General features: G+C 37.0%; 1 protein-coding gene across 4 annotated transcripts in view; it reads right to left on the bottom strand.

Moving 5' to 3' along the window:
- Nucleotides 1–21,627, bottom strand: part of LOC102229830 (protein NLRC5-like) — a 33,990-nt gene extending 12,363 nt beyond the window's left edge. For 2 of the 4 annotated variants that reach the window (XM_023353561.1, XM_023324453.1), the window contains exons 1-32: nucleotides 20,763–21,626; nucleotides 19,164–19,507; nucleotides 15,617–15,667; nucleotides 14,975–15,052; nucleotides 14,130–14,315; nucleotides 13,888–14,042; nucleotides 12,815–12,946; nucleotides 12,412–12,727; nucleotides 11,076–11,517; nucleotides 10,785–10,947; nucleotides 9,334–9,464; nucleotides 8,496–8,727; nucleotides 8,169–8,410; nucleotides 7,175–7,258; nucleotides 6,999–7,082; nucleotides 6,828–6,911; nucleotides 6,633–6,722; nucleotides 6,343–6,393; nucleotides 6,230–6,259; nucleotides 5,366–5,449; nucleotides 4,589–4,672; nucleotides 4,410–4,499; nucleotides 4,148–4,228; nucleotides 3,675–3,758; nucleotides 3,489–3,572; nucleotides 2,531–2,620; nucleotides 2,200–2,247; nucleotides 2,077–2,106; nucleotides 1,918–2,001; nucleotides 1,750–1,833; nucleotides 441–530; nucleotides 251–310 (exon numbers count right to left, since the gene is read on the bottom strand). In XM_023353561.1, the coding sequence (XP_023209329.1) occupies nucleotides 251–310; nucleotides 441–530; nucleotides 1,750–1,833; nucleotides 1,918–2,001; nucleotides 2,077–2,106; nucleotides 2,200–2,247; nucleotides 2,531–2,620; nucleotides 3,489–3,572; nucleotides 3,675–3,758; nucleotides 4,148–4,228; nucleotides 4,410–4,499; nucleotides 4,589–4,672; nucleotides 5,366–5,449; nucleotides 6,230–6,259; nucleotides 6,343–6,393; nucleotides 6,633–6,722; nucleotides 6,828–6,911; nucleotides 6,999–7,082; nucleotides 7,175–7,258; nucleotides 8,169–8,410; nucleotides 8,496–8,727; nucleotides 9,334–9,464; nucleotides 10,785–10,947; nucleotides 11,076–11,517; nucleotides 12,412–12,727; nucleotides 12,815–12,946; nucleotides 13,888–14,042; nucleotides 14,130–14,315; nucleotides 14,975–15,052; nucleotides 15,617–15,667; nucleotides 19,164–19,491 (3,872 nt within the window). In that variant the 5' untranslated portion in view covers nucleotides 19,492–19,507; nucleotides 20,763–21,626. Of the gene's footprint in view, nucleotides 1–250; nucleotides 311–440; nucleotides 531–1,749; nucleotides 1,834–1,917; nucleotides 2,002–2,076; nucleotides 2,107–2,199; nucleotides 2,248–2,530; nucleotides 2,621–3,488; nucleotides 3,573–3,674; nucleotides 3,759–4,147; nucleotides 4,229–4,409; nucleotides 4,500–4,588; nucleotides 4,673–5,365; nucleotides 5,450–6,229; nucleotides 6,260–6,342; nucleotides 6,394–6,632; nucleotides 6,723–6,827; nucleotides 6,912–6,998; nucleotides 7,083–7,174; nucleotides 7,259–8,168; nucleotides 8,411–8,495; nucleotides 8,728–9,333; nucleotides 9,465–10,784; nucleotides 10,948–11,075; nucleotides 11,518–12,411; nucleotides 12,728–12,814; nucleotides 12,947–13,887; nucleotides 14,043–14,129; nucleotides 14,316–14,974; nucleotides 15,053–15,616; nucleotides 15,668–19,163; nucleotides 19,508–20,762 lie in introns of all 4 variants that reach the window. The other 2 variants (XM_023353565.1, XM_005795876.2) reach the window with 2 other exon arrangements.
- Nucleotides 21,628–21,739: the final 112 nt, after the last annotated feature.

Below are 21,739 nucleotides of genomic sequence, written 5' to 3'. Positions count from 1 at the left end.
ATTTTTAAAATACACTGGCTACTATTTCCTGTTTAAAGCAAGTGAGTGCAGGAAAGTTTCACACACACATACACACACACACACACACACACACACACACACGCCCACACACACACACACACGCCCACACACACACACACAGCAGCAGGGAGAACAAAAGTGAAACCAGACCAAGATGAATCTGCAGTAATAATGAGATAATCAGAAAACTGATAGCATTTAGAGAAGTTTATGGTTGCTGTTCACACACCTGCAGTTGACTTGTTCTGCTTTAATTCCAGCAAAACGAATGAAGGATTCGCCCTGTGGACTAAAGAGTCACAGGCAATAATTAAATAACGGCATCAATGTCAAATTTTTTAAAAGTCCTTAAATATTACGCATAAAAATATAAAAACACTTTCATGCATTGTCTCCTTGGAGGCCTGCTGAAGCAATACCTGAGCTCCACGGATGAGACTCGTTGGTTTCCAGGGAAACAGCTGATCAGAGTTAGAGCATCAAAAGTGGACAGGATGCTGTTACTGACACTAAGAACAAAGGAAGAACAATTAATTAGCCCCAAAGCTACATAACAGTTAAAGATACATTGATAAATATGATTATTTAAGCAGGTAAAACCAACAGTGAGGTTACATGTGACTTAAACTAAACAAGTAGAAAAAGCTTAGCATTGTATTCTCTGGTATTTAGTCATAATACACATTAATCTCCACAAACATGCAATTAAAAGAGACAAAAATACAAATACACATGAGAAAGTTTTGGTTTGTTTTCTAATTTTTAACATCATGTCAATAATCTGTTCATTCACATTCAACAAAGTTTTTTGCAAATAATAATTATAGTTATTTCTTTTGCAAAATAATAAAAAACTAAAAAAAACACAACTCAGGAGAACCTTTGGACCTTAGTTTGGTGTTTACTGATCCTTTTATGTTTAGGGATTTGGGGTTTTTATGTGTGCAGCATTGAAGTTGAACTTCCTGTTTTACTTTTTCTACCCAGTGAATCTTGCTCATTCACTTCATTTTTTTGTCTGCCTGTTTCTGAGTTTTCCAGCGTTTTAGTTCTTTGGTTCACTTTTCTGTCGAATACACTTCCTGAAACTACTTTCTTCAAACCTGAAGGAAATTTAAGGGACTAGGTTTCATTACGAAGTGATTTGATAAACTCTTGTGTTACTTTCCAGATCCAGAAGTCAGAGTGCATTTTACTTCACAATAAGAGCGCAGATGTTCCTTTCCAGAAGTTGGAAGTTACTTTTTGTTAATACTCCTCATAGCTTCCAGTTTGCTTTCCTGAAATGTTCTGGATGGTTTGGAAAACATTTACGATATATTCACAGAACTTACAACTTACTTTCCTGGGACATAGAAGGAAATTTTAGCAATGAGGTCGATTGGAATCTGAGACTTTCCTAAAATGTTAGTTTTCTGTAACTGTTTCTCTGGAACATTACAAGTTGTTTTCTAGAAATTGGAGGTTCTCTTTCCTGGAAAACACAAATTATTTTTCAAAACATAAACAGTATTTTTAGGGGACTGGGTTTTAATATGAGCTTGATTGTGACATGATACTTTCCAGATCTTTACTTTATGGGACTTAATGTTCACTTCCTGGAACTTTGACAAACATTTTCAGAACATCGAATAAATTCTGGGACTTAACTGTTGACTTCATTAACTGTTAATAAGTAAAAGTTTAAACTTTTTGTGAAACATTCAATGAAAAGAAAAACAGTCTCACTTTAGTCTCTGCAGCGTTGACATCTTTGGCAACACTCTCAGCAGATTTTCGATAGATTTCTCAGCAAATGAGCATTGAGTAAACCTAAATCACAGAAGATCATAAATATGCAACTGCACACTCATGTTATGAATAAAAAGCTCATGGATATACAATCATTAAGCTCACTCTAACTCCAAACTGGTGCGACACTGGACCAGTTTCCTGCACACTTTGTTTACATCAGATGCTGTCAGGGATCTTCTGTCAATTCTGAAAAACACAAAAACAAACTCCAGTAATGTTTTCCTTTAAATGGTTGCAAGAATGTGCCTCAGCTGACTGTACCTGAATAACTTTGTCTTTAATTTGCCGTTACTAAAATGAGAGAAAAGCAAGTATAACATATTAATTTTAAACTGTAAACATTTATGGTAAATCTAAAAGTTTTAACTGGAACATTTTTTCTACCTTGTGTCAGAGCTGAACTGCAGCATCACCTGGTCTTTTCCTCCATCACTTCAAGAGCAAAAAAACAAATAATGCAGTGATCTTATATTATAAAAAGTACTGAACAACAGTTTTTGAAAACAGATAAATAAAATAAAATGGAAACCCATTATGTAAACTTCATGTTTTTGTACTTTTATTTGGGGTTCTACTGCTTCTAAAAACAGACAAAATGCTTTAAATAAAACTTTGCATCTGTCTTTTGGCATTGTTTAATGGCAGGTTGTTGTCATTACACAACAAAAAACATTAAGGTTTGGTGCTTCAGATGAAAATGAAAATTAGACGATACCTGATGTAAACGTGCGTTAATCTGTTGCTGGAGCATAATGCATCCGCCAGCATCACCACTCCGTCCACACCGACATCATTACCGCTGAAACTGAAAAACACACAAGCACAGAAAATATGGTGAATCATGAAACCACAGAGGTCACAACATAAAACCTGTTCAGAACCGGTTCGGTAGGACAACATCAGCCCTGTGTTTCCTTTCCATTGTTTATGCAACAAAACCACAAAGAATGAACATGAAGATTAAATGGGACCTATTATACAAAATCCACATTTTGCACATTTTTGTACTTCCATTTGGGTTTTACTGCTTTTAAAAACAACTCAAGCACTTAAAAAAGCATCCAGCTGTTTTTGGCAATAAGTTCATGCTTTTTGGTGTCTGGAAAATAAACCGTTTCAAAAACTTTCTGAATGTAGTCACTGAGCTGTTACCTAGCAACCCCAGCCATGCCCAGCCCCGTTACCTAGCAACCTATGTGAAACTCCAGCACATTTATTTGGCCAGGTGGTTTTACCGCTCTAAGAGCTGGGGGGGGGGAAGTTTTTTGTTGTTGATTCATTTTTTGTAGTTTGTGCTGGAGACTCCACTTCTGCTTTTCAAAGATGTACAGTTGCATAATTGCACATCTGTTTGCAGTAATTTTCAGCAGCTTGGTTGGATTTAAAGTGACAGAGCGCTAAAACTGTTCATTCTGAAAGGAGCTCAAAATAGCTAGAACTGATCAGACTAAAATCCTATCTAAGAATTTTTAAGATTTTGTGCAAAAAAAATGTAATAAACTTGTTTTATATGACCCATAAATTTATCCTAACCTTTTCAAGAAAGCACAGCAGGTCAATCTGAAGCAAAGATTAAACTTCCCTCATACGACAAATTCCTAATATTTATATCCAGTTTACAATGAAGCTACCCAGTAGACTTGCAATGTCCTCAGATTAGCTGATTAACTTACTCTACTCGTTGGATTTTGCTTAGATGAGGCAAGAAGTCCAACAACTTCTTCAGTCCTTTGTCGCCTAACTTGTTACAGGACAAGCTGAAAATAATAAACAAGAGGCAGTAGTTATTTATGGTGTGCTGAGTGGAACCTTGTTGGTTTTTCTTTTTATGTGACCATTTTTGTGTTTTTGAGTCTTACTCCAAATCAGAGAGATCAGAGGACGCTCCCAAACTTTTCCAAACTCTTTCCAGGTCGATGGGCTGAAGATTACAGCAGCTGAGGCTGAAACAGGAAACAGATTTAGACTTAAAGTTTTTATTGTCAATAGACAGTCACTACATGCATGTTCAGTATGAGGGATTGCTGCATTCACACCTCCCTAAACGAACCGGACTAGAGTTGGATTACAGCGAACTAAACAGTGATGATGTGAATCCTCCCTAAAAGTTGCAGGATGGTTCAGTGATTTCTCACCTGTGAACTAAAATCACTAAACTTCTATTAGAGGTAAATCCAACTCAAAGTCCAACAGATAGAGACAATTTCCTGATGAAAAGGTGACACAACAATGCCTTTCTAATGTTCAGGTTAAATAGTTAACACTTACATAATAATAAATATTTATTGTTCTGAAATTAAATCTGGAAGGGTGAAAGTATCTCCATACAAACCAGAGTTTTTTAGAGGAAACATTTGCAGATTTTTCTCTCCCTACAGAAAACACAACAGACACCTGGACTGGATCCTGCAGCCTGAGAAGTAAAGAAAAGTCAAGTTTGAGCAGCAACAACACCGGATTATGTGAAACTACTTCAGTTCTGTGATCTCAGATTACAGTTAGCTGCATCGAAACCTGGTATTGGTTAACTCAAACACAACGTAATGTGATTCCACATTTAGTTGGTGCAACTTGTCAAAAATCTTTTTCTGTACCTGATGTTCATCTCCAGGACAGACGGACAGTCAGAAAGCAAAGCGGCGAGAATCACCACACTCTGAACTGATGAGCAGCTGTCATTCAATCTGACATGACACAAAAAAACAACAAATGCTGCTGTTTATTTCCATAATTAACATGAATATTGTTCTTACTGAATGGAGTTTTGACTTACATGATCCTCTCAGTGATGCTGAAGCTTGGCACAAACTGAATTAGCATTTTCAAAGTCTCCTCATCCCACTCGCCTCCAGACAGACTGAAGAACACAAACAGACAGAAAACCAAACACAACAAGTATGAGCCCTGTAAACAGGACACACAGGGGTGCGCTGATTGCAGTTTTCTGGCCACTCGCAGATTACTGGTTTTTAAAAAACCTGAGCTGCTGATTCCAATTCTCTTGACTGAAATGTTGCTAAATATAGCAAGAAAGTTGCTGGATTGGCAACAGTGGGGTGACTATTGTTAACTGCAAACGTGCAGACGTGACCTGGCGGGCCAGTCAATCAGTCAAACCTCTCCAACTGCAGACCAGAAGAGACAGTGGTTGATTTTTTGCCTTTCTTGAGGTAGATGAGATCGGCTTCATGTGTAAGTACCAGCCAACGACCGATCAACAAAAATTCAAAAAATCAGTGTCAATAAATCGGTGCACCCCTAACCCACAGTGTGTGACAAATGTAAATATCTGACGAAGATAATCTCAGCTGCCACATAATTTATCAATGAAAAGAAAGTCAGCAAAGCCAACCTGGCTAAAAATAACTGGCATCAAGAATTGTGCCAACTGGCCCAATCCTTTTTGAATAATTTAATCAAATCTGTCACATTAGAGAGTTTTTCATCATTTCAATCATCTAAATCTGATTTAGATCCAGACTTTGAATCAAACCTCCTTAGGTTACATTTTCCTAATAAAAAAATCTGCAGTGTGTCTGATGCTACTCACTCCAGCTCAGACAGGGAGGGACAGCGAGCCAGCGACTTGGCGAGGTTCTGCATGCCAGACTTAGTCCACTTCTGGTTCAGCAATCTGATAAAGAAAAATCTGAGTTTAATACAAATACATTTTTAGGGTTGAACCCAAGAAACTACATTGCATTTTACATCTTTGTGTCGCTGTTTTCATTCACTCAGACTCTCTCTGCTCCAGATTCACAAAGCAAATAGTGGCGCGGTATGTAATTAGTATTTTTTATATGAGCAAATATTTATTCAAAGTAAGTTTAGGTAATAATCTGGATGCAAAGCAACATAAGGTTTATATTATAATGACAAACAGCATAAGAGTATTTTTACTTTTGACTCCAACAATATGTATCTACTTCCAGAGAATAAATTATGCCTTTTGTAGAATCACATCTCATTTTTATGGCTGGAAAAGAGAAGCAGATATTTTAAAACAATATCTCTGCTTCATATTTAATGCTAAGAGCAATTTCACAAAAAGCGCTGTTTTTTTTTTTATCTGATTATTTCATTAATGACTGAAATACAACAAAACTTTGAGAAGTTTGCAACCAAATCCATGCATAAAGTCTCATTAAGAGAAAAGTGAAGTGGATGGATGAACAAACTGGTTTGTTCTCTTTTTGCGAGTGTAAAATTTGCACAGCTTCTCACAGTATCAGGCACTATGTTGTTAGAGTGATAATATATAAAATACAATTGTAAATGTGATTTGTGAAATTTTTTTTATTGAAATCTGAATTTTAAAATAAAACAGTTTTAGGAACAAAGTTTCATAAGAAAACTGGAAAAGCAGAAAAGGCTTATAAAACGGTAAATATATTAAACTACAGAAACATCATACCTCACTGTCGCTTCAGGCTTAATTTTATGGCTGCAAATAGAAAAACATTTTATAAAAGGTTAGAATTTCTTAAAGTTCATGTCATTATTAACTTTGCTGGTTATGAAACTCACCTGTTTGATTCAGATTTTTGAGAAAAAGTCAGTGTCAACTCTTTGATCCCGCTACAAGAACGGAGACAAAAAATTTGTTAAGATCACTAATTGCTTTCTTTGAGGCTTAATGCTGCATTATGTAACTTTAATAAATATGTTTTTTTTTACATATTTGTTAAAACTGTCATAATATTATGGCAGCATAACAAGAGACAAGCTCCTCTGCCTTGTCCCTGCGGTCCTTCTGCCATCTGCAGAATCCTAATTTGGGTATAAATACAAACTGTGTGTTTTGTGTTTTTTCTTACTCTGCATGAACTTGCTGGATGTTCGAGCAAGAAGAGACGTGTTTAACAAGACACTCTGCTGCTTCCAAAGAAGTGTTGTTTCGTCCCAGCCTGCATACACACACACACACACACACACACGAATATAACAAAAGACATGGAGTCTGCTACTGCTCCGTTAGAAAGCCTGAACGTTTATGAGCAGAACCGACTTACTTTACAGATGTCAAGTTTTGCAGTTTGGCAAGAACATCTGCAATGCATCGGATTCCTTCGTCTTGCAAATTGTTGTCACTAAAACTGAAGCCAAAAGTAGAGAAGCATTCTTCTTATCATCTGTCATCTATGTTTAGCTGTAATATGAGATATTTTATCTTGTAAATTTACTTGAGCTCAGTGACACTGGAACAGTTCTGCAGACCAGACGCCAAACTCGCAGCTCCTGCAGAACTCAGACTGGCACCACAAAACCTGGTGAAGAAACAAATCAACAAATCAGATTTAAAAAGGAAATAAAGGAAATACTTTAAATATTCTGAGTAAAGTATGGAGCAAAAACCTACTCTAGTTTTCTCAGCGCTGTGAATCGAGGTAGAACGGAGGAAAGCTTCTCTGCAAACTTATCACCATACTTGCGACTCCGAAAACTGCAATAAAATAAAAAGGAAGTTTGAAAGTGTTAAATGAAAATATATAATAAACGCTGTAATGTATGAAGTTGTAGCGTCCAAACTTTTTGCCTTGCAAATTTAAAGCACTGGCAGGCCATGAAATTCATTAAATTAAAATATTAGTTTATTGTGATTTTTTTTTTTTTTTTTTGTACAGTTTTACCTCTTTTTTATCATTATATTATTAAAGAGCTAAAACAAAGAAAGGGCTTGACTTATTAAAAGAAAAACAGAGAATTTCCCATTTTTGGGGGTCATCAATTGTTTTCCATTTTTCTGGCCAAATTTTTATGAATCTGTACTTGTGGTTAGGGCCAAACAAAATCATTTCAAGGGCCGCAAACGGCCCCTGGGCCACACTTTGGACACCTCTGTGTTAGAGGTTTTAATAACATTTTCATAAGAAGTCAGCCTTGGAGGCTAAACCTGCCTGGAGGAAGCATGGCTGCATTTTTCTCATGTATCTATGATTTACTTCCCTTCATGATAACATCGGCCTGAGCTCGTCTCATTCAGTATCTCAGGTTATTTGAATTTGATTATTTAAATTCAATAAACCTTGTGGGAAACAACATGTTGAAGCAAGTTCTGTAGAAAGCTGTTTTCTCAAAGGACAAAATTACTTCTGTTGGATCCTCATAACTCTAATCTATAAATTTAAACTATTGTTAATGGTTTCCCTCTGCAGGACATTTCCATATGTGGAACTAATTCAGAAACGTATCGGATTGTGGTCAAACTGCATGTGTCTGAACGGATATGTTGCATTTTATCCGGCTTTTATATCCATGATGTGAGACATGCGTCATAATTCTGCTGCAGAATCATGAGGATGAACTGTGAGCATGAATTAGTTCAGTTTGAATGTGTTTTAATGCGTTTGTACCTGAGGTAATGAATATACTGACACCTGGACAGGGTGTCCAGACACTCCAGTTCCATCGAACAGGCGCCGAAGTCCAAACCGACACCTTTGGTACCGACCGAGTTGACCACAAACGCCAACGCCTCGATGTCACTGGGTAACAGCCAGAAGTTTCTGAGCTCCAGCGTGGGTCGCACACTCACCACCAGTTGAGCCAGCTGCTGGTTCTGGCTCTCCTGAACACAATGGCAAAGCTGCAAAATCTGTCGCAGCACAAGAGCAGAAAGTCAGGATAAAAAACGGAAATCTGTATTTCATGAATCAGGTTTTGGTTCTTTTAAAAATCACCTTCGGTCCAGTCAGAGTGGCACTTTGGCACAGAGTTTTCAGCAACTTTATGACAAGGGCCTGGCGTTTCTGGACCCAGTTTTGGGCTGCTTTTAACCCCGTTGCCTTGGCGACAACCTCCAGAGCTGGAGTGCAGTCCAACGAAGCCAGACCACAAACGTACAGGTAGAGGGAATCAGTGAACACTGTCTTCTGGTCCGATTTAGTCGTCCAGCGAGTTTTCAGACTGAATCTGAGAGCAAACAGGGAATTTATCATATATGTTTGTTTGGCTATCTGGGTCAGAATGGCATAAAGTGATAATAAACTAAACTTTTAGTCAATCCTGCAGCTCAAAATTGACATTAGTGGAAAACATTATTCATCTACATTTTATTATTTTCATTTAATTTATTTTAACAAGCAATGTCTCCTGTCATTATGCCCCCTTTTCACCACAGTCACTGCAAACATTTAGCATGCCAGTTTGCACCTGCTATTGAAAATGTGCAAATTAAAGCCACACAAACAGCACCTGCTACCTAATTCTGGCTTAATAAATCTCATTTCAGGTGATAAGTTATTACATTTGCATATCCTCCTTCAATTATGTTGAACTTTCTGATCATCGACGTATATTTAGCATATTCATGAAGGCAAACGTGCTGAATGGATTTGCATTTGCAACCTTAGTTCCACCTGGTGTGCAGATCAGATTTGTGCATGATACCAAATTTGCACCCGTTTTTTTATACACGCAAACAAACTTTTTAAACGTCTTTATGCTCTTTATGTTTAATGTTTGGCTCCAAGTCGTGGCTGTGCCGTTCAGAGGGATGTAAGATAGATTTTTTCGTACCTCTTCTTCAGGTCTGCATCACTGACATCAGTGCTTGTCATGATCCTGAGTGCAGCCAGAAACTCCTGCACTGTGAGATGCAGGAAGCAGTAAGCGTTGACGACAACGCCGTCACGACCTCTGACCTCCACCTGACAGGGAGAATCATAAACATGTCGGTTTATGGACTGAAGCTTTGACACTGGAGTTGAAATGTATTAAAAATGATTTATGACATGCTAAACATAATGTCTGCAACAGTTTGAACAGGAAGTTGTCATGGTAACTAAAATGTTTTTACCACCAACTCCAGTAACTGTAAATGTCAACATTTAGTTCATCATCCACTTCCTCTAATTATAACCACCAACTGACAAAGTAGCAACACTGTTCACATGGTGAAAGAACGTGTAACAATGTAACTAACAAAAAGAGTCATTAAAGAATAATACGGATTTAAAAAGCAAAATCAATTCAATTACGTAGTTACATACAGAAATGATTGAATCATGGGGAACACTTTTGACATGATCATTATCTGTAAGCCAGAATCATTTATATTAATAAAATAAATCCTATTAAGTTTGATTTGACTTACTGAAAATGTAAACTTTTTAATGATATTTTAATTAACTGTAATGTACCTGCAACATGGCCTGATATTGATATTCTGCATAGGTAATAAATAAATAAATAAAAACACACTTTTGCAATTCCTGTGTTTCCATTAAATCAGAGATGCAATTAAGCATGTGAATGAGTGAATAAGGTATTAAAACCCACATCCTAACACTTCCTGTCGTCTTCTTCTTCTTTGTGGTTTTCACCAGTGGAAACATGTGACTCATGTGATGCGAAAAGTGTTTATATTTGTATTTTATTAAATAAACCAATTTTAATACAGCCAATAAAACCACATAAAACTTTTAAGTAAGTCAAGTAAAATTTTATATAAAAACAAAAGTTTGTTTGGTTTTTATTTTTCAAAATTGGGGTTTTTTCATTAAGCAAATTTATGCTCAGTGGAAATGCTGATAAAGTTTCCACAATAAGGCTCCCCTTATAGAGGACTAATAAATAGTTCACATATGTGTTATTAATTCATCTTGATGCACTTTGTAAATTATTACTAACTGTTTATTATGCATTAATTAAGGGAGAGAAGGAGATTAAATCTACCGGTTTCTTGCCAAATAGTGAGTCTGTTCACCTAGATATTTTATCTAGAGTTTAATTTCAGACTACTTTGTAACCATAACAAGCATTTGTAATGTAAAATGTAATTTTTCAACATGCACTCTCCTTCTCCCCTTTAGTTAATGCATAATAAACAGTTATTAATCATTTATAAAGTGTTTATAGAGTAATTGATAACATATCTATGAACTATTTATTAGTCTTGTTGTAAAGCGGTGTCATTTTTGTGCACATTTGTAATGGAAAAGCTACAGAAAAGTGAAACCATGTCTGACCTGTGAGAAGAGTCCTGACTTGATTGAAGACTCTAAAGTTTGCAGATGAACTTCTTCATCCAAAAAGATAATCCTGCTCTCCTCCAAACCTCTCCATGCCAGTCGACTGAGCTCACAAAGCTCAGCAGCAGGAAGACTCACAGTTTCCCATGTAAACTTGGTACTAGACAACAAAACAAATACAAATTTGTTGACAATATAATACAGACCACGTGTAGTTTTATAGAGATTTCAACTAAAAACCCAATGTTTTGTTTTAGTTTTTGTGTTGCTGTGTTTTCGAATCCTCACCTTTCAGAAAATCCTGAGGTCTCTGCTGCGTCATTTCCTCCGGTCCGGTCAGGGTGCCGGCTAAGAAATGCAGCAACAGCAGCGAGGTAGATTTGAGTCTGGGTTGCAGGGATTTGTGCTGCTGTGAAAGAAAACGTGGATCTGCTTTTTGCTCCATCCGTTAATGTCTCCTCACTGTTTCCGCCATGTTGTGCTTTTTGGGAGCGACTCTCATTGTCGCCCGTTTCATCAGGAGTTTGTGCGTCTTTTTTCTTCATTTCTAGACGTTTTTTCTTTACTTCGACTCCTTTTGCTCCTGGCATCTTTATCTTTTCTGCATGTCGGTGGAGTAAATGCTGCAGAAAGACGCAGCAGATGTTGCAGAGGGCTGGGAGGGAAGACATGGCCAGGAGGTGTCGGCTGGAGAAGAGAATTTCTGCTGCATCGGCTGCAAGTTTCCCATCTGAACATTAGAAATGAGAAAATAACCAGTTAAGCAGCAATAATGTTTACTGAATAAAACAGATATTAATGTGCTGATATTTAAGAACTGATGAGGCATTTCAGATTCAAGAACATATTTGGAAAAATCTTTGTATCTTTGGAAAAAGACTTGAGCAAATTGATTTGCTTTGGAATAAGGTAAAGTCGGGTTTCTGTAAATGATAAACAATTAATAATTAATTTGTGCAACAGAGAACACTTATTTCACTCAGTAATATGCAAAACTATTGTCAACTTTTATCCACAGCATTTTTTCCAATCATTTTCTTCATAATTTGTATCTTTACATTTAAATAAAATGTATACATTTATTTTAAAACTTTGCTGTTGATCAAATAATTAATTCTCTCACAAGGATAAAGAAAATAGAAAATTTAGACAGAACCAGCAGGTAACTCTTATTTTCTGTGTTCATTTCTCAAAATGTCAAGGATATCTAGCTTCTAGTGTAAAAATCTTAGTACACCTTAAGCAAGAGCAACTTAAAAGTAACTTTTAGCCAGAAATAACAGGTTGTTTTAAGTCAATAATTCCTTAATGTTGATTGTAATTAGTACTATTTCCACTGGCAGATTATTAAACTTATAACAAGACATTTTCCTATATTATAAGTGAAATAATCTGCCAATGGAAATAGAACATTTTCATCAATATGAACATATTATTGACTTAAAGCAAACTGCTATCTTGCTGAAAAGATTTAAAAAGGTTAGTTCTGTTGAGAAGGGTGCTAAGATATTTGCACTAGAAAGTAGAGGAATCGTGGTTGGTAAGAGTTTGTGTTTTTGCAGTGCAGAATTAAATCCCTCATCAGGTTTTCAACTCTAATAGAATAAAATAAATTAATGTTAACCTTTTGCACTAAAGAAGTTGTTGACACACTCTTTGACTTCACGGTGGTCCCACGGCAGCAGCTGCCCCACTTTGTCAGACAAACCGTCCAAATCTACGACGTCGCGTACTCGACTCGTGACCAACACGGTGCTCCCTGCAAGAAGCTGCCGGCTCAGCAGCCCTGAGATGAGCTCTGCCACAGGCAGAGGTTTCTCTGAGTCCAGCCGCGCGTTCTGAACTCTGTGTCTCTTTAGTTTGTTCTGGAACTCATCGTAACCGTCCAGCACCCAGCAGCTCTGCTCTGGATTGGAAAGGAGGTAGTCCACAACGGCCTGCTGCTCCGACAAAGAAAAGACGGTCATTTTTAAAACATTTAATCTGCTGTTTGCTACATTCAAACAGTGTTTGAGTTGCTGTGGGACCTTTGCTTCATTGTCTCCATCAGGTGGGAGGTAGTGGTGAAACAGCAGCTCAGAGAGGGAGAGAGGGTCCGACAGCAGGTTGAGCTGACGAAACTCCAGCAAGACAAACAGATGGGATGAAGGGATGGGGCCCTGGATGACATGAAAATGTAAAAATGTGAAAACCTCCCATTACAGAACAGGAAACAAAAACTGTCATCTTAGTGAAGGAATTCCGCAAAGCAATGCTTAATGAGCATGAATTAAATATAAACTTAGAAAACTTCAGTTATTTTTGTGCTTGGATTCTGTTTTATCTTCACAAACCTGAAGCATCGTCTAAACATTTCAGAATGAAAAACACAATGACAATAACAGCAGACCGAGCCGGAGAGAGCAGTTCAGTTTTACTTTCATTTCAGCAAAAGTCTGCAGCATACACGCAAACAAACTGCAGAGAGGCGGTTATAACCAAATGAATGTGTTAGCAGTTTTTATCCGGTACTTTCCACAGCGGCAAGTTGGGCAACTTTTTTAATGTAATTTTATTTTCTGTTAATTCTCCCTGCAGGGCATTTGATCAGATTAATGGCTGGGCTGGTTTAGACTTAGACTTAGACTTGTACTTTATTGATCCTTTGGGAAGACTCCCTCAGGAAATTGAAGTTACCAGCAGCTCCCAGGCAAAAAACAAAGATAACACACAGTTTCACAAAGAATACACAAATAAAAAGAAAAAATCCTGCTTTGTATTCCTGCAAATCATTTTTATTTAACATTTCTCATGTTTTAATTTCTATTATTAAGATTAGCCACTGAAAGAAAAGAATTCTGAGATTTAAAAAATGTCAGAATTCAGTATTTGAACTCAGAATTTTGACACTAAACATAGATTAATTTTACATTAATCTTATATTTTTGACATTTCTCATAACTCAGAAGATTAAAGTTAAAATTATGAAGAAAATAAAATCTATTTTTTTTTTTTTTCAGTGGCTCTATTCCTCTTTTGTAGTACTGAAATTCCTTCATGGCTTTCATTTTAAATGTACATTAGTCATTTATAGTGAGTAAAATGAGAAAATTGAACTTACTAATCCTTTAGTCCACTGTTCCCCGATGAAAGACATTACCAGCGTTTTTCCTGAGCCAGGTTGGCCGGCCAGAACCGTCACTTTTCCTGTGCATCCCTGAAGAAAACTCTCCAGAGTCAGTCTGGACTCTGGCCACCCGTCGTCACCGTCAGGCTCTAAAGTTGGTGAAAAATGATTGAGGGGTTAATTTCATGTGGACTACTCTCATTGATTAAGAAAGGAAGCAGGAAGTCAGTCCTGACCCGGTGTTCTGCCGCCTCTCTCTGCAGAGCTGGGAGTCTGGTCCGGTCGGTCCCTGACTCTGTTTGCAGTTCTGATGCTGACCCAGATTTTGTCCGGCTGCACATCCTTCAGCAGGCCCTCCGACAGTCGCTTCCACCTCCTCTGCAGGGAACCTGCCGCTTCAGCCTTGTACTGCTCCCAGTAATCTGCAGGTAGATTTAATTTACAAAGCAAGCCAATCATTTAATAAACTGCCGGATACAAACATATGACTGCAGTTTCACTTTCAGTTCATTGGCCTTGAGACAGGCTGGATTCTCACACGTCTCTGCTTGAAATCTGAGTTAAAACTGATAACATAATGTTCAATAAAAATAAGCAGAGGTTTCAAAGCATTTTTCTTTAGAATGTTAAGAGCAGCAACTTTATTACTTACTGTTTTAAATTCTTAATATTTTTATGTGTGTTTATTTTAGGTTTCTGTGTCTATTGAGTCTTCGTGTTGTCCTGTCTAACCCTAGATTGTTGCCAGCTGTGTGTCGTTCCCTGATTACCCTCTGTGTATTTAATCCCAAATTCAAACTATTAGTCACCAATAAAAATCAGACTCAGAAGGAAGGTGTGTGACTTCAGTTAAACTTTGCTCTCATTGAAGACATTTTAACACTGAAAGAACAAAAATTCTGAGAATCAAACAGGATTAAAGGCGGCATTGTCCAAGAAAAAGTTGTCCAACTACTGCGTGTTTCTGTTCCCTTTCTATTCTTTCCTGAATTATTCAGAGACCTTAGTAATAACCACTCCTAAAGTTAGTTTCTGAATGTGACAGCAGCGTAACTTTTAAGATCTAGTGTGTGTGTTGTACCAATCCGTGGGCGTTTGGTGAGCTGCTCCTCTGCAGGCGGCGTTAACGGCTGCTGATCCGTCACACTGGAGGCTGCATCTATCATGCAGAAGAATACAGACGATGCATGAAATAAAATACTTCAACACAGACAGTCAGAGATGCTATAACAATAACAACAGGTCTGCAAGCGCCTGCAGAATATGGAACTATATCCCTTAGTTATTAGTTTAAGGTTTTAAATGAGAGGAAATTCCTGACATTAAACAAAAGCCTTCAAAAATCCTGAATATGTGCAGCTCTGTCCAAAAACAAATGCTGCTTTCATTTTCAACTTTCATACATTTAATTATGAAGTTCAGTAATATGAAACTTTATCCATTCAACAGAACTAAATAAGTTCTGTTACCTTTCAAAATATCCACTAAGAATAGTATTTAAAAATAGCTATGTTTGCAGAAAGATCATAATGTATAGAATGTAGAAATTTAAATAACTAATTCAAGGTTTCTGTCTGATCAAAAATACAGATCAGGTTTAGTTTAATTTCTGTTGCTTTGACATTTGGAAACTTTTGATGTTTGCTGCACCTGTTTTTGTTCCAGTTAAAATTGTTTTTAACTGAAAACTCAATTATGATCATCATTTAGCATTATCAATTACCTTCACTTTCCAAACATGAGGTTTCAGTTGATAGATTATTCAAAGCACTGCCTGAACAAGCAGAAAGAGAAGAATTAATGAACAAATAAATCATTCTATAAGAATTAATTATTGGTAAGAATATGTTATATTATTTGTCTTTACAAAAACAATTCAGCTCTAATTTAGCTCCCAAAAAGAAATGTCAAATTTGGATGTAATTTTGTCTGCAAAGGGAATTGGAGGAAATAAATGTTGGCATTACAAATAGGACAGAACTGGCAGCAGCTGATGAAGTTTGATGGTGATACGTTTACTTAGCAAAATGAGATGGTAAGCAGCTTGTTTTAAAGCAATACAGTGTTAAAATTCAGTCTTGATCCCAATGCAGATGCACTATTCAGAATGGGAATGTTTTAAAAGTTACTTCAAACACCTGACAGGGCTTAATGTTCCACACAAACCAACTTGATTGTCTTATGCTAAGACCAACATGAGACATTTTTGACTTGCCAACGACTTAATACAACTGTCATGAGATGCGGTAGTAGATGGTGAGGTAGACGCAGTGGACCCAGGTTTGGTGAGAGAAATGATGATGATTTAATGATCAAAAGGCTCAATAATCCAGGCAGCACAAAATGAGCGGAAGGCTAATGCTCATTCTGTGGGCATACCAGTTGGTAGCAACTGGTACAAATAATTGACAGACAAGGCTAGGTGAGGGGAGACAGCAGACAAGACGGCTTGACAAGGACCCAACAAAGAACACAGGGTCCTGTGGGTTTAAATACACAGGGAGACAATCAGGAGAAACAAGGAACAGGTGTAACTAAACAGTTAGACGGGATAACACAGAGACTCCGCAGAACACAGAAACTGAAATAAACACACAGAAAAACTCAAATCCTCACAACATGTTTAAGTGTTAAGACTTAAAACAACATGCATTCAATGGCCCAACGTTGGAACCAAACCAAGATGATGTTTTGGTAACATGAAACAACATAATTTTATGTTACCAAACAAAAAATTGATCCTCCACCGGGTTGAGGATACATCACTGGGTTGGTGTATATCCTCCATCAACCCAGTGCAGGTGACGTGAGACAGAAGACTTTAGCTAAAATAACATCACTTTTGGACAATGTCTCCCCCCTCATCCATGAAGCTGCTGCTGCAGTGTCAGGTAAAAACTGCTTCATCCTTGATGCACAAGCAAGCGTTATTGCAGATCCTTCCTCCCAGCAACTGTTATATTTTATGACCATCACTGCTCCAAACAAACTTAAGCTCAACAAATGTTTACATCCCTGATATTATTTGTACAGTTTCTCAAATTTTTCCATATATCTGCACATTTGTACATTGTTTCAATCAGTTGCTCATCTCTTTGAATGTAAGTAAGCAAGTTTTAATCTCTGTACATAATTTGTTTCATGTGCTGTAAATCTGCCCTTTCTGTAGAGTCTCATAATCTTACTTTCTGTTTTTAGATCTTCACCCTAGTGCAAATCTGCGTGCTTCAACTTGTCCATCGTGTTTCTGCTGGCACACCTGAACTTCCCCAGTCGAAGGACAATAAAGGCTCTTTCTAGTGTATTCTATTCTGAACTGAGACGTGCAAAGGTTTTGGTTTGCTTCTTGAACAATGGCACTAGGTGTTGCTTCAAGAAGGGTAAAAATGCAGCCAAAGATATCATTAACATAATACTAGGGTATGACTGGTCTCAGATCCGCCGCTCCAAAGAGACACAATACGCTCACACAACAATCATCTGCCAAAGGCACAGCTAACGCTAACATGAAGCAAAACCACTCGCCATCTTGGTTTACTGGCTTCCTAACATGGTAGTGCAACCAATAATATCAGAGATCAAAATGATCAGAGGCCCACCACACCACAAAAACACAAAATTTGATCAAGTATTTTTGTCTAGTTACCAGTGTAAATATCTTATTACAGTTGAAATAAGATAAAAAATAACTTAAAGGAAATTTTCAGCAAGATATAGAAGCTTTTATAAGTCAATATTTTCTTAATGCTATTCTTAAAGTACTAGTTCAACTGGCATGTTCCCATGTTATATTCTCCTTATAACATGGGAAAATGTCTTGTTGATTAGTAAAATATTGTTGCCGTGGAACTAGTACTTTTTTATCAATATTAAGGTGTTATTTACTTAAAACAAGTTCCCGTCTTGCTAAAAAAAAATTTACTTGTAAGAGAGAACGCTTGAAATGGGAAAAACTAATATATTTGTATGAGAAACTACTCGCAAATTAAATCTGCCTGTTGACCAAATAATATCCAAATCAGACCACTTCTTCTGAGTGTTCAACTTTCTTATCTGTAAATTAATAATAAAAATATTTATCATTTAATAATAAATGCACTAACATAAATTACGACAATAAAATAGGATCAAACCGTCAATTTCCCTAGATTCCCATGTACACAAACACAAACCTCCACTTTGTTTTTATAAATAATTTTTAGAATTTTTTTGAATTTGTTTTTGTAATATTAAGCACAGTTTTTGTGTGGATGAAAGACCAAAGTGCGTAAAAATGTTTTGGTTTTAACAGATATCCTTCTATGTGTGGACTAGGTTGCCACCTTCAGAGGTTTGAACTATGTGAAATCTGGAGAGGAAAATAACATTTGAATCAAAACGAAAGAAAAAACACAGCAAGAACCTCAGTAAATGAGAAGCAAACCGATGGTGATAATCTGTCATTTCAAAAGTGACATAAGTATGTCAAAGATCAGCTTTATAAAAGATTGGCAGCAAAGAGGAATTTCTCTGAGCCAGGCTCTCTTGCCACTCCTTAATCGGTTTGGTTAGAAGAAAAAAACACTTCCGTGTCAAAGAAGCATGAAGCTTTGCAACATATTTTTGACCATGAGGTGGTTTCCTGTAGTTTTTTGCAGGCTGCAAAGCTGAGTTCAGATCTTTTTATTCAGGCAGCAATATTTAAACTAACTACTAATTATGCAAATTTCATACTCACAGAGTATGAAATAGTAGAAAAAAGCAGTCAGAGTACCACTACTTCAACATATTTTCAAGTAAAAGTAAAAAGTAGCCATCCAAGAAATTACTCAAGTAGAAGCAAAAAAGTATTTGTTAAAAAGTCTCTTCAAGTACTCAGTAACTGATCAAATTATTTATGATTTAATACTTAGAAAATTACATCATCAGACAGACCAAACTATGAAGTTAAGTGGAAATTTTGGTATTTTAAGGATCAAAATTACAATAATTCATATAAAATAAAAACCTAACAAAATCAGACAAAATATTTTTTTCCAAATCAAAAAAACTTTAACAAAACTGCAGGTGTGTGTCTGTTTGGTGAATTTTTGGTTAAAACATGTTTGTTTTTCATTCAGTGCTGAGAAAATCCAGAAATTTCACTCAAATCAGAGTAGAGAAACTTCATAATGAAATTACTCAAGTAAAAGTATAAAGTACAGCATAGTAAAAGTACTCCTAAAAGTGCATTTAAAAAAAAAGTTACTCAAGTAAATGTAACTATTTACTCCCAAACTCTGCATACTCACTGCATGCATATCCAGCCACTGAGATGAGCTTGGACTCCAGATGCATGGGGATGCCCTCACACAGAAGGCAAACCGTCTGAAGAAAGTTGCTGCATTCTGCAGTGTTGGCGCGTCTGAAGTACTGCAGCATGGCTTCGATGTGGTCTGATGGTGCAGCAGAGCCGCCGGTTGTTTGCCTGTTCAGCCCCACGGCACCGCCCGGCACCGTTTGGATAAGCTGCATTATGACCGAGTCCAACTGACAGCGAAGGATGGCGACCAGCTCTGAGTATTCCTGAGCCAAGACGGAGTTTGGATTTCCATCGTCAGGGTCGAGCTCCTCATCCATGATCAGACTCCATCAGCTGAAGCACAAAATCACACATAAAATAATGATAAGAAGAAAAGATACAAATCCATGTTTTCCAATCAGTGATTGCACCATACAAACTGTAATTGCAACAAATTTTCCCAAACAGCAACACTCTTCTGTGTGGAAGTTGATACTGTGTGAAGGAGACTCAAAAAAACTATTTTTAGTATCTCAAATGTACTAAAAATGAGGCCAGAGGAAGAATAAAAGATGCAAAACTATTCCAGAAGAGAAACTGTACTCAAGAGAGAGATGAGGTGACAGGCTGCGAAGGTAAAGTTTTTCTGTTTTATTTTTTTAGAATAGTCCAATTCAGTCACAGAGTATGCTGGATGAGGAAATGCCAGCACAAATCTCACTGTTATAGCCGCAATAAGCGAGAAGTAAATTTATTGTGTCATAAATTAAAGTTTTTGAGAAATAATTAATAGAATAAGCAACTTTATTCAAACTAATGTTTTGCTAACGCATCTGACTGGATGATTTTTCTCAGGGAGAACTTGCAAACTGTTTAAATCTGCATCAACAGGTCAGAAATTAACCACAAAACAATTTGATTACTGCACTTCTAATCATATTACTATCATAATAATACCCGCTGTAGTTAAAAACAACTAACAACGACATTGTAATATAACCCACTTATTTGTCGAAAACATTTCTTCTGAAGAAAAATTCAAAGTGGTTGTCAGCTAAATTATCCGTCCTAATGAAGAAACAGGAAGCAGACCACGTGATCCATATCTTTGTTTGCAATAGTAAAATTAATCTGCAGTCAGGAAGTTTTTGGGTCTGTTTTTTGTTTCGTTTTTATTGCTGATTTATAGTAAAACTCGGTTTGGTATTGTGGTCATTAACAGTTTATGCTAATTAAATTCGGTTGATTATATTTATGGGGGTGCGGCGGGTTTGCGCGCTGCGTCATGCGTATTAATGCATGTAGCTCACGTAAAACGCTCTAATATCAATTAGAAATACTTGTGTTTGTCTCTTAAGACATATAAACCAGGGAGTTTTAATTGAGCCGGTCGGATCTCTTCAGGGACACATGCAGATTCAACATGGCTTTTGTCCGTGTCCTGAAATAACTCACAGCCGAGGTCGACTGAGGTAAAGATCAGCAAAGTTCTGCGTCATCTCCAAGCAGCCCATTGAAGCAGCTCGGGCTCAAACTGCCTCGGACTGAAGCTGCTTCTCCACATTTCACCTATGGGAATAAAAGTGGGAATCGGGAGAAAACGACTTACCGCCGGCTCGTGTCGCAGACCGCTCTTCGCTGCAGTCGGGCTCTACGTTTTTGGAAAACGAAACCACGCAAAGGCTGAGGATGGCATCATTTTTGGTTTCGTTTCTTTACCGGGGCAGAACTTAAACGTCTATCTGTGGGTTTTAAGGAGGCATAAGGGGCATAAAAGGTCTGGAGTGGGATATACTCTTTATGCTCCAGCTGCTCTGATCCAGCTGGGTGGTTCTGGACTTGAACCCAGTCTGGGCCAGGGTTCTAATGGTTCTGTGGTGGTTCCTGAAGACGCAGCTCAGATCTTATCGGCGGTGGATAAGCTTCTTTCTTTCTACATTGAATTTTTGAATAATGATTTTACTTGTATTTTGTGTCATTACGTGTCCAGCAGGGAGAGTGAGTGAATAAAAAGTCAAGTTAATCATTAAAGCTGTGGAAGACGGATTCTATGGAGGAACGATGCTGCCAATATTGGTAATATAGAAATAAATAAATGACTTGATAAAGTAATTAATGTGCCAAATATGGCATACAAAAAATCTGAACTTTCCCAAATTGTTTTTAAAGGTTTTTTGTGGACCTAGATGCTTTTATTTATTAGTTAAGCGGAAGAGATGCAGCCGAGAATCAAACCAGTCACCTCCTCCTCTAACACTGAACTGTATGGCAAGCCCTTTTCCAACTTATTTGACTATGCAGTGGGACATAAATACAGCCTGTCAAAATAAGAAATTAATCAATCATAAATTGAAATGAGCTTGATAATCTCCATTCTGGTGACTAATATGTTTTGAAGGCCTATTTTGTTTACAGAAACTTCATAATCCAATTAATTTACTGTGTTGGTTGTAAATTGTGGTTTTCTCCATTTTAATGTTTTTGGTTGTTGTGTTTTACTTTGGATATTAAAAAATATCTTCGATTTCAAGTGTTGTGGTCTGTATAAAAACATTAAGTTTATTGGTCTTTGACAGGACAGATTTG

This window comes from Xiphophorus maculatus, chromosome 2, assembly GCF_002775205.1.
Source record: "Xiphophorus maculatus strain JP 163 A chromosome 2, X_maculatus-5.0-male, whole genome shotgun sequence".
Lineage (NCBI taxonomy): Eukaryota > Metazoa > Chordata > Actinopteri > Cyprinodontiformes > Poeciliidae > Xiphophorus > Xiphophorus maculatus.
This window is presented reverse-complemented; position numbering and strand designations above follow the sequence as displayed.